Raw genomic sequence first — 11,596 nt, forward strand, 5'->3', positions numbered from 1 at the left:
ATTTGTCTCATACTGCCTGTGCTGCAGCACCTCTTTTCACCCTCTGTCTGAAACCAGAGCCCAGTCTGCTCTGATTGGTTAGCTGGCCGGCTCTGTTGTGATTGGTCAACCGCTTAGAGATGTCCCGCCCCTAAGCCTAGTACGTACAATGTGTTGGAGCGCTAACCAATAGAAGCACATTTTTCCCGTTTGTTTTGACATTTCCTATGTATTTTCTATAAAATAATAATAAATCAATTATGAAAACATTACGTAGTTCAAGCCCTTTTTGAGACAGCTGTGAATGTTTTTCAACTATTAGCTACTGTACAGTGTCCCGTTGTCTGAGAAGCTTTCAGAGTAGCTTCCTTGTTTTTATATTTCCTATTCATCTCTATTCACACAGCGTGTGTTTTTAATGCTGTTCTGTTTGGTTTCCAGTATTTAGGGGGTTGGTTACTTTTCTCAAGGTCACCATGATCGCATTTAGCTAGGGAGAACAATGTTTTATTCTGTATCTATTTCCCCTACAAAGTGAGCAGAAGTGCAACATCTTAGTGCTGCTACATGTCTGTGACCCAAGAAATAATGGTGAAACCCAAAAACATTGTCTTTAGTCAGAGGAAGTGTTGTTGTAACATGAAACCCAGAAACCTATGTGGACAAACAGTTTTCTATTTGGTGCAATCCAAAGAAAAAGGCAGTGAGGGTCAAAAGCTGCTTTTTGGGTTTTTTTCTTCTCCAACTTTCTGTGGCGCACGCAGACTTTACTTATTCTATTTTTAAAAGCTGTAACATGACTTTTTGCCAAGAGGAGTTGCCTATTATGGACCTCATGTGTGATGTGTTTTTGTGTTTTGTTTGTCAGTGGGAAGGTCAGCGCATGTGACCTCAGCGATCTGTTCCAAGGACAAATGTGGAACTGTTGCTTAGCATGAGTACATATTATTTTTTACTCACACAACTTTGGCACTCAGTTACGGTTCTTGTTGTGTTTTTGCTCAGCCCTGTTATCCTAAAAAAAGGAACATTTGGTTTGGCTTAACATTGAAATTACAACCGGATAGAAGTGACCCCCTTTTGGATTGCAGTTAATTATTCACCTCCACAGACACATGATATATACACATATATATAAACACATCACAAGTAGGTTGAAAGAGAGTGTCAGTAGGAAACAGCTTTTTCAAATTGTTTTATTGAAGCCCATATTGGACAGTTCAATTTTCTTAAATGTTTTAATTCACCAAGACATTTGTTGTTAGCAGCAGAATTTAAGAACAATGTGCTTGTTTATGGCAAGTTATATAATGATGGTGATATTCAACAACATTATCGATATTTCCTCATATGGGAAGGGAACACACAGATAATATTCTGTTTCTTCTGCATACATTTGTATATAGGCCTTGTGATTTGAACACAGTAGCACACCTTTATTTATAATTTCATGTATTTATTAGGTACAGTGTACATTCATAAACAGGGGCTATTGTTCATCTGTAGTCCCTGGACACCTGTTGTAAAGTCAATCACACTAAAAATAAATGATATTTAAAAAAACACAACAACTTAATAAAATCCTTTTTTTTTTAAAAAGAAAAGCAATATAGAAGCTCACCATTTTGGGAATGCTAATAAAAAACAAAAACAAAAATCCCATTTTCTCTCTTATTTTCTCAGTGATTTGATTATTTGACATACAGACAGATTATTTGCAGGAGTTGTGCGTTTAAATATGCACGTAGAGAGAAGCTTTTCTTCGACGTTGAGTCAATGTGACTTATAAGTATCATCACTGAGCAAACAGAACTCGTGTTAACAACAACAAGAAATTGCTTTACGGGACCATATCGGAAAATAAGTCTTACCGTTGCTGTGTTCTGATCAAAAGGTGTGTTCAATGGAATTAAAACGAGAAAAACGCTGCTGAAGGTTAATCCATAGGTTAATCCAATGTGTCTGTCACTTTGAAATGATTACTGATAATCCATCATCATATTTATGTCAATAACGGGGCTTTCATATTAGCTGCTAATGATAGCCACCAGCGTATGACAGCGTCCGGTTCCGGGGCATTCTGGCTACGCATCACTCATTCACCAATGGGTAATGTTTAGATGGATTTTAGGAATTTCCCCTCGATCCTATTGGCTCTAAAGGTTAAAAAGAGGTGTCAATCATCAAAATCGACCGATGCGTTCCAGAGATATGGCAAATGCACCCAAATGACCCCAGAAGTGGGTTTTTTTCTAAATCTCTCTAAAAAGGTCCAATTTCACTTGTTTTATATCAATCTTGATAGAGGGTACTTATTATATGTTATAGTGTGGATTCCTAAAGCTTTTTGTCTACTATCCCATCATTCAAGGGTGTTTTTCACTATAAGTATTTTTTTTGGATGAACACTATTATTTACAGTTTTTTACTATGTTCAATCTGAATTTTCTTTAAAATAAAACATCTATATTGATTCTGACTTTTCTACATCCAACTCACAGGTTTATCATTGCTTTGAGAAAAAAGATTATTAATTTTCCCCTTTTAGAAGTGAAGATATAGTCATTTGTTCTGGGAATGTCATTTTCGAGCCTGAGACTGTTGTGTTCAAAATTCCAGGAAAGACAGACAACTTCTAAGTTTAACTATTTATTATAACAGAGCAAAATATATATATTCACTTGGCCAAGGACTCCGCCACGTCATAGAAATTACAGGCAGCAAAGCTGTAATCTGTAACCACTATTTCCGGAAAGAGCCCCGACCCTCGTGCGACAATACATTTTTATTACTCTGGGCGTTGCCCGTACATTTATGATTGGTCAAGGCTAGATGAAGAGAAACCTTGGTTTAGAATTTGGCTCTCTCTCGTTGGTGCGCAGACTCAGACAGACTCTCTTGGCAACACAACCTTTCAATCAGCATTCGGCCGGCCTGTGGAAGTCCCTCCCTACTCTGTCGCCATCATACGTAATTTGTTTTTGCTAAGGTTTCTACAGAAAAAGTGGAATCTTCATAAGGCTGCTTCCTAGCTATGTGCTCAAGGTCGGAGTGATGACCTGTTTATGAATAACTCTTTGTATTCTTCCATTATTCTTGTTTGCTCCTGACCTTGCTACTCTGTATTGCAGGCTAAAGACGTCTATTTATTCTAAAGTCACAGCAACATAAAATGAACACAATAAGCTTATAATGTAATAATAAGAATCAGTCTTTCTAATGTTAGATAAAAATAGCCTCCACAAGACCTGAAAAACAGCCTCAGGGCCTAAACAGGTTAAATGGGTTACCAGCTATAGTCAATTATAATCACTCACAAGAAGTTAAGAGGCAACGTCACGAAGTTAATTTGATTGAAACAATCAATCAATCAATGTTTGTTTATTTAGCCCAATATCAAAAATATTACATTTGTCTCAGTGGACTTCACAGTTTGTACAGAATATCAGTATGAGAATACGACACCCTCTGTCCTTAGACCCTCACATCGTACAAGGAAAGACTTCCAGAGAAAACCCACAGTTTAAAGGGGAATATGGGAGAAACCTCAGGGAGAGCAACAGAGGAGTGATCCCTCTCCCAGTACGGACAGATGTGCAATAGATGCCGTGTGTAAATCGAAAAGATAATACATTTACAGCGTAGGTAGTCCAAACGTTTGGAAATGCATGTGTCTATAATAATAAGATGAATCCACGAGGATGTCAGCAATCCTGTTGGAGCCATCAGGGAAGTAGTATGGTGAGAGTCAGGCAGGACCGTAGAGACAGGTTCAGCCTCGACTCGAATTCCAGGACTCAGATCCAGTACTCAGGATAGAGGATCCAGGACACATGACCACAGCAAAAGGATTAGCCTCGACTCAGGATCCCGGCGTATATATGGACACAAAAAAGAGATTTTGGGGAAGCTGGGTTAATCGGAACATGAGAGTACACAGGTACAAACAGACAGAAAGGCGGAGTAAGGTGCCCTCCCCCCAACAGTCCAAGCCTATAGCAGCTAAACTAACGTGTCTACTACAACAACTTTCTACATCACCAAAATTGATCATTCATGTTGCTGTATGTATATTTTTGACCCAGCAGATTTGATCACATTTTCAGAAAAATCATTATAAATTCATAAAAGGACCAAAATTCATGATTTTTGTTTTGTGACAAAGTAGTACTGTATGTGCTCCAATCACTCTATCACAGAAAAATAAGAGTTGTAGACATTATTGAAAATTCAAGACTGTCATGATATACATGTTTTTTCCAAGTGTATGTACACTTTTGACCACAACTGTATAGTGAGGCAACACTGACCAGGCATAGTGTGATGCTTTTTGTTTTTACCAAACTTTTAATGACCGTCTGTTCGCTGTAATTTCCTGTTTCGAAGACCAGCACACTGCCCCATACGATTTCCTGTGCGAACAGACGGTCATTAAAAGTTTGGTAAAAACAAAAAGCATCACACTANCAATGTCAGGTGTGAGACAATTTAACAGGGGTGTTGGGCAGGTGGTGGAACCTCAACCTCCTCTAGGGGGGGGTCCGGGGGCAAGGTCCCCCGGGGAAGATTTTTTTAAATGTTGAAGTTAAATGCATCAATCTGGTGCACTGTGAGAGCAAATTAGGGACTAAATCTATGGCAGTCAGTAGGTGCTGGACTGTAAGTCGTAGGCGTCGCTGGTTCAAAGTCCCCGGACCAGACCTACATTTGGAAGTGTGGGACTTCTACTTGGAGAGGTCCCAGTTCACCTCCTGCCCTGCCGTGGGTGCCCTCGAAAAAAGGCACCGGAGTATTCCCCCTTCCCCCCTCACTCCCATGCTCCCCGGGCACTGTACAATACTGCCACTGCTCCTAGTACTAGACTCCTGAGTACTACGATGGCGTTTAAATGCAGAGAACCACATGCATATCACTGTGTGTGCTGTGGTGCTCTGCATGTGTGTACCATTAAACAGGGTTTCATCCCTCCCAATTCTTCTTCAACACCCTTATAAAAAACGAACTAAAACAGATTTTAACTTTTTCTTTCAACATTTATTTGAAACAGCAAGTGGAGGCAAAAGTTGACTGCACCCAAAACAATAAACCTGCTAGCTAACTAGCCTAAAACTCAGTTAACAGAATGTGGTTCAACACGTTCTTCTCCCACAGCCGCGCGACCTCTGAATCAGACGTACTTCCTCCTCAGCCGTACAGCCACTCCCCTGAACCCTGTTTCCCTGCCAAACCCCCCCTCCCCTCCTCCCTGTGCAAGCCCCTCCCTCTTACCCAGGGCTCGCTTACAATACTAGTAGCTTATAAACATACAAAAAACGCCTTTCGCTTTGAAGCTTGTTTATCCATCTGTAATCCAACTGCCAGCTAGGTCTCTCAGTCACTCACTCCGATCTGTTCACTGCGCAGTGACAGCTGCTACGGGCCTGATTGTGAAATTGAAACTGATAATAGAATAAAGGTAGCCATCAAAACGGCCTAGCCCAGGCCCCGTGGGCCACACCCCATGGCTGGGCTGCCGTGAACACTTACAAATGATGGGGCCGTAGGATTTAGGTTTTTTTTTAGTTTTTTTTTTTTTGCCCTTCCAGCCCACCATACAGCACAGCCACCGGGGGAAACTCCATTATTCCCAATGGCCAGTCCGCCCTGAGTCCAACCACAGCATGTCCCAACACATAGGCCTTAATAAATAATAATAATTAATATTTATAGCCTATAGGCCTAGCGCTTTCTACAACTCATAAGACGCTTGCACGCTTACACATTGTCCTAAATACACATGCTTGCAGCTGCCCAGGCTGCTCACTGTTGTTAAAAGTAAATAAATACTATTTTCATTTCAATAATGTACTTTCTATACCCTGCTTCATAAAAAAATACTGACATCCCTGTTGCTCCTCGAGTTCTGGGGTCCGGGATGTGAGGACAGCGCGAGGTGACACAGGGAGGCTGCTTCATCTCATAAAGGAAATGGCGGTCAATATTAACAACACCCCAAAGGGGAGCTAAAACGCTTAATACCTTCATTAACATGTGAGAGAAAGAACATAAGAAAGTTGACAAGATGAGGGCTGTTAAACGGGCAGCGATCCCTGTGTGTAGAAAGAGATGAGAGGAGACGCTGAGCTGCACCGTGGCAGCGATCAGCTGATACGGGAGCATAGAGAGAGAGCTCTGCGGTCCGCGGGGCACGGCCCGCCTCCTGTCCTCACAACTTCTTATCAATCCCGGGGACCGGACAATTGTTATTTGTTCCTCCTCAGAACCGAGGTTTTGCTTCCCAACCTGCCACTGTGCTACATCCGCCCCCCCCTCCCCGCCCCGCCCCGTCAACTGGACGAAAGCGGCGAGATGCATTCCTTAGGAATCGACAAGCAGAACCGAAACTAACATTTATAAACGAACAATTGTGGACACGTACAAATTTGCGAATGATTCCTGCCTTTTGCCTATCCCCTGTGTGCCTTGGTAATTTGTCAATAAATCAGGGCGAAAAACGTCACTTGTCCACCGGACAAGTCAATTGAAAGATCTACTTGTCCGATATTGTAAATAACACGTCCCGGACGGTGGGACGTGTACTTTTTCGCACACTGATCCTTGCTTATGTACATGTATGTGCTTTTTTGTCAGTTGTGTGTTAATGTTTTTTTTTATTAGGGTGTTCAAATGTTGCTGTAACAAAAACATTTCCATAATCAACTAAATAGACCTAATTGTATCTTATCATATCTTTATATGCGCTTTTTTATGCTTTTATTGCAGCAATCTTGAGTATTGTCCTTATGTGTTCAATTCTGCTCAGGTGCTTCAGCCTGTGTGTATGTGCTGCATTGTGCTCATATGCTCTTGTATGTTTTCTTTCAATGCCATCAACCTGCAGGTCAAAATAAGCCTCTATGACTAAATCTGGCATGTTCACATGATGGACTCAAGTGCTCATGTTGTCCCTTCTTAAATCATTAACAACAAATACAAAATACAAATATATGGATGCTGGTTTTATTGGCATGATTGCATGAGGGTATTTCCTATATAGATACAGTTTTCTTATGTTACTCTATCAACTTCATTTATTGAACTAACATTTGAAGATGTATTGTGTATACTTCATGCAGTGCGTATGGACATTACCTGTCTGTTTTCAGTGATCTGCAGCACAACGTTGTTGTCCAGGACGTAGATGGAGTTATCCATTGGATTGATGGCTAGATCTGTGGGCCATTCCAAACGAACCTGGATAAAAAGAGGAGAGAGACGTTCACTTCACATGCTACTCTTTAATTATACATTGACTTGCTATCTGATACTACTGATGATGTACAGGGTGTTTCCTGGTGGAATTCTGCCAGTTTATCTGAGTTAAATGAATCACAACACATGGCCTTATGGTACTGTTTGAGATTGACAGATGGATTACAAATGTTATGTAAAAACAAAACAGATTACTGCTGCTTCAGAAAGAGAGAGAACAGGTTGCTTAAGGCCAGATCTTCTTGACTGAAAATAAAGAGGACTGAGGGGCATATGTCAAATATATATCTGATGCAGTTTTTACTAAATCTCCAGACATATGCATTTATACACCTACTTAAATTGGCCAACATGAATCTGCAGTCAGAGCTGAAAACTTAAAAAGTATGTGGGCCGCCGTTTATTTGTTGACTAAGTGAACTCAGGAGGTCAACCAGACAACAGCAAGTCAAACTGAGCTAAGCTCTGAGGAGGACACAACTTCACACAACTTCAACTCTGCAAGAAATGCTCAAACAGACCCCACAGAGTGTCAACGATTAGATGAAACAAGACCCAACAACAATGAGTGTGTGTGTGTGTGTGTGTGTGTGTGTGTGTGTGTGTGTGTGTGTGTGTGTGTGTGTGTGTGTGTGTGTGTGTGTGTGTGTGTGTGTGCACATGTGTAGGTGGTGTCCATCCTGAAGTCCATCTTGTGTATGTAAGATTATACATTCTCACTCTGAAACAAATCTAAAGTACTCTGCATTCCTCCATTTTACTCCCTCTCATACTCCCTTTCAGTTTCTCCTCTGACTGATGTTTTTTTTATATAAATTAAGAAAAAGTCTGTAAAGGTCATCAAATCCAATCGTTAAGATTTAAAAACAAAAATGTTCTGAGGGCACATCAGAGCCACAAACTGTATGAACTGGGTTGAATCACAACCTCCTTTAAACTAGCCTTTTTGTGTCTATTTTACAACCCTGTCACCCATTAATCACATACAAATGCAACTTATTTGCAGAGCAGTTTACATGATGGAAACAAGTTGTTCCAATGCAAATGTGACATTGTTAATCTAAAGGGGAGTAGTGACAGGAAAGCAGTCAGTCTGCATGAAGTATAATTAGGTAGACTGTTAGACTGTTACCTGTCTTATGTGCATGCTGGTGTCGCAGGTCAGAGGTCGTGCAGAGGTCAGGTCGTTGCTGCCCAGCATTGTGGAAATGATTCCATTACGATCAATTTTCCTGATCATAGTCCCGTCCACAAAGTAGATCAATCCGTTCCTGTCTACTGCAATCCCTGGGGAACAGAAACAAGGAACACACACAACTCAACGCATGGCTGTCCAGGTGATTATTAATACATCAGCTCCAGGATCCAAAGGAGGAAAGGAAGGCGAGGTATTCTCCTGTGGGGAGGCAGGATGCAGCTGCAGCATAATGCAGATAATATAAAGAGAAAAAACACGAGTGTATTAAGGCAAAGCCAGCCAAGATGAAAACTGTCAGCAGTGATAAAAGATATCTATACATTAGATGAGCAAAACAGAATATAGTATAAAGAAATAAGAAAACAAATCTGTAAATGTTTAAATATACTATATACAATTGATATGTTGGCCATCACATTTTTTCAGTGTCCACCATACGCTGTTCCTCTTGGTTCAAAGGTCCACTCAAACACTGAACACATTCATAATTCTAATATATGTAAGGACACATGTGGCTGTAGAAGTCTGTCCTCCCATAGCACTTCCTGTTACCTTCAGAGGACAACAGCCATCCCACAGGGACTCCTGAGGTTATTTTGTTCAGGATGCTAAGTTGCTATATTCTGGTATACGGAGGTTCCGCACCCCGTGCACATGTTGTGTTGCATGTTATAGGGAACAGTTGTTCTGAATGGCGACGACGGGGCAGACGTTTTTCATGCACCTGATAGGAGTTTGATGCTGCGCTATTTCCCTCTCTTTATTTAAATAAACTAACTAAAGCTAATCACAATTAAGCGTGTTGATATGGCAATAAAATACACAATCTTATGATTGCCACTAAACTAATAACCTGAGTTTACACCACGGTACAGCTAAAAACAAAATGTAATGCTTGAGATTTGTGTCACCCCATTTTCTCATCATTACTACATCTGAAAAGATAACAATCACTTACAATGGCAAGTCACAATTCAAAGATCATAACCAAACTATTGAAAATCACAAAAGAGTGTTTTATCAGACAACTCAGAGACCTTAATAAGATTCACTAAAATTGTCCATGAAAAAAGCAAGAAATTAATGTAATGTATACGGTTGCTTTGTGAAAAAAAACACTATTTTTATAATTAGAATGATTAAATAATGTAAATGTAAGCATATTTCCTTTGTTAGTTAGATCAGACCCAACACATTCAGGAAATTGACATACTGATAATACGATGGCGCAAAATAGCAACGATTGTGACTACAACAAATACAATACAACAAATACATACAGGCTTTTAAATTCCATATATGCTTTTCAGAAGTGGAGTAAATGTGCTGTATGTTATAATGTATTCAAACTACAACACCATGACATCATCATCAAATGTACTGCTTGCATAACCATGTATTCAGTGTTTTTTATGCAGCGATATTGATTTTAAATATCCAGACAAGTGGAAATGTGTTATGCCAAGCATTAATGATTTTAATTTGCATAAAATCTTTATCCCACCAGGTATATTGTCGGGGACATTGTTAATCTGTGTTGAGCTTTGAGGCGCAATAAACACAGTCCCAGTTGTGAGGAAGCCAGTCATCTCTATGGAAGCAGTATTCCCAGGTTGCCAATTAAACAGGAAATGAAAGAAATGGTGTGAGTGGTGTGAGTGGAGTTGGTGCAGCTTGGTGGATGGAGCAATTACACCACAGATACAATTGGTCATAATAAGTTTAATGCAATAAATGTCTTTGAATAGCTCCTACTGTACATACATAAACACATGCCGTGCACATGCATCATTAATGGCCCACTGGCCCAGTGTGGGGATTTCTAACAAGTCAGTACAGCTCTGAAGCTCTACTGGGTTCTGGTATGGGATGCAATGCTAAAGATGAGAAAACTGATGTAATGATATGCTTCTGTTTCTAAATGTAGGATAAATGTGTGATATGAAAACAGATGAAGGGTATGAAGTTGGGAAGTCAGTGTGTGTGTGTGTGTGTGTGTGTGTGTGTGTGTGTGTGTGTGTGTGTGTGTGTGTGTGTGTGTGTGTGTGTGTGTGTGTGTACCTTTAGGTCCCAGCAGTTGTGCCTCTGTAGCTTTTCTTCCATCTCCACATCGTGCTTCATCAAATGGAGGACATTGTTCACCTGTACCAGCCACTACTTCTCCATTACCTGAAAACACATAGCATCCATAATTACAACATTCCCTATGCTTGAACTTTTCCAATACCATAACAGCAAGATGAATCCACAATACAAAAATAAATGCAACTGGGGAAATGCAGTGCACACTTACTGATGAGGTCACGGGCGCCGCTGAGCATCTTGGGTCTGTAGATGCGGCGGGAGTTAGTGTCCGACACGTACAGCTGTCCTGTGACCGGGTCCGTGGCCAGGTAGTACCGGTGAGCAGGGTTGTTGCTGTGGAGAGGGACAGACCATATGTTACTTATTAGATATGTAATACATTCAATACTGTGGACAACACCCTGGGAGTAGTGCACTGCAGTGGGGGTCAAGGTTGGATTGAACCGATGCACTAACTCACTGCGCCACAGCCAGCGACTTTATAAAGTCACTATTTATGACACCAGTATTTAAAACATTTAAAACATTAAGAAAATAACATCCTTCATGATTTACTTGCTCAGATCACACCATGCTGACAATTCACTGCATGATATGAATTTTGTCTGGAAACACAAAGAAGCATTTAAACCTAAAGGTAGTTTTAGTTTTAACAATATAACAAATTAGTTTAAAGCAGATGAATTACACCCTGCTTCCATTTTTGGAAAGGACATGTTCTAGAGCTCTCTTTGACACACACACACACTCTCTCTGACACACACACACACACACACACACACACACACACACACACACACACACACACACACACACACACACACACACACACACACACACACACACACACACACACACACACACACACACACACACACACACAGATATATTTATATACTTGCCTCTAGCCATAATTCGCAGTGCAGAAGATCCTATGAAGGTAGATATGGTGTCAAGGGGGGCGATATAGCGTGTATGTAATTACATTGCAAATACTGACTTGATTCCCACCACTGTATGGGTTAGGCCTACCATAGATTACCCAACAAAAATACTCTGGAGCCGCCACTGAAAGTCCGACAT

The 11,596-nt window shown here is 40.6% G+C and overlaps 1 protein-coding gene across 1 annotated transcript; it reads right to left on the bottom strand.

Annotated features, from left to right (window-relative positions):
- Positions 1 to 7,086: 7,086 nt before the first annotated feature.
- Positions 7,087 to 11,596, bottom strand: LOC104967595 (teneurin-3-like). Its single transcript, XM_010797094.1, has 5 exons — positions 11,556 to 11,596; positions 10,722 to 10,846; positions 10,490 to 10,597; positions 8,363 to 8,517; positions 7,087 to 7,212 (listed from the first exon to the last, which is right to left on the bottom strand). Exons 1-5 carry the CDS (start codon positions 11,594 to 11,596, stop codon positions 7,087 to 7,089), a joined length of 555 nt encoding a protein of 184 aa, XP_010795396.1.

Source organism: Notothenia coriiceps, unplaced genomic scaffold, assembly GCF_000735185.1.
Source record: "Notothenia coriiceps isolate Sejong01 unplaced genomic scaffold, NC01 NC01_scaffold00037479, whole genome shotgun sequence".
Classification (NCBI taxonomy): domain Eukaryota; kingdom Metazoa; phylum Chordata; class Actinopteri; order Perciformes; family Nototheniidae; genus Notothenia; species Notothenia coriiceps.

Coding starts and splice junctions, on each gene's coding strand:
- LOC104967595 (XM_010797094.1), bottom strand. CDS start 11,596: ATGTCGGACTTTCAGTGGCGGCTCCAGAGTATTTTTGTTGG. Junction 8,518..10,489: donor ACAACTGCTGGGACCTAAAG/GTACACACACAC, acceptor TCTGTTCCCCAG/GGATTGCAGTAGACAGGAAC. Junction 7,213..8,362: donor CCAGCATGCACATAAGACAG/GTAACAGTCTAA, acceptor CTTTTTATCCAG/GTTCGTTTGGAATGGCCCAC.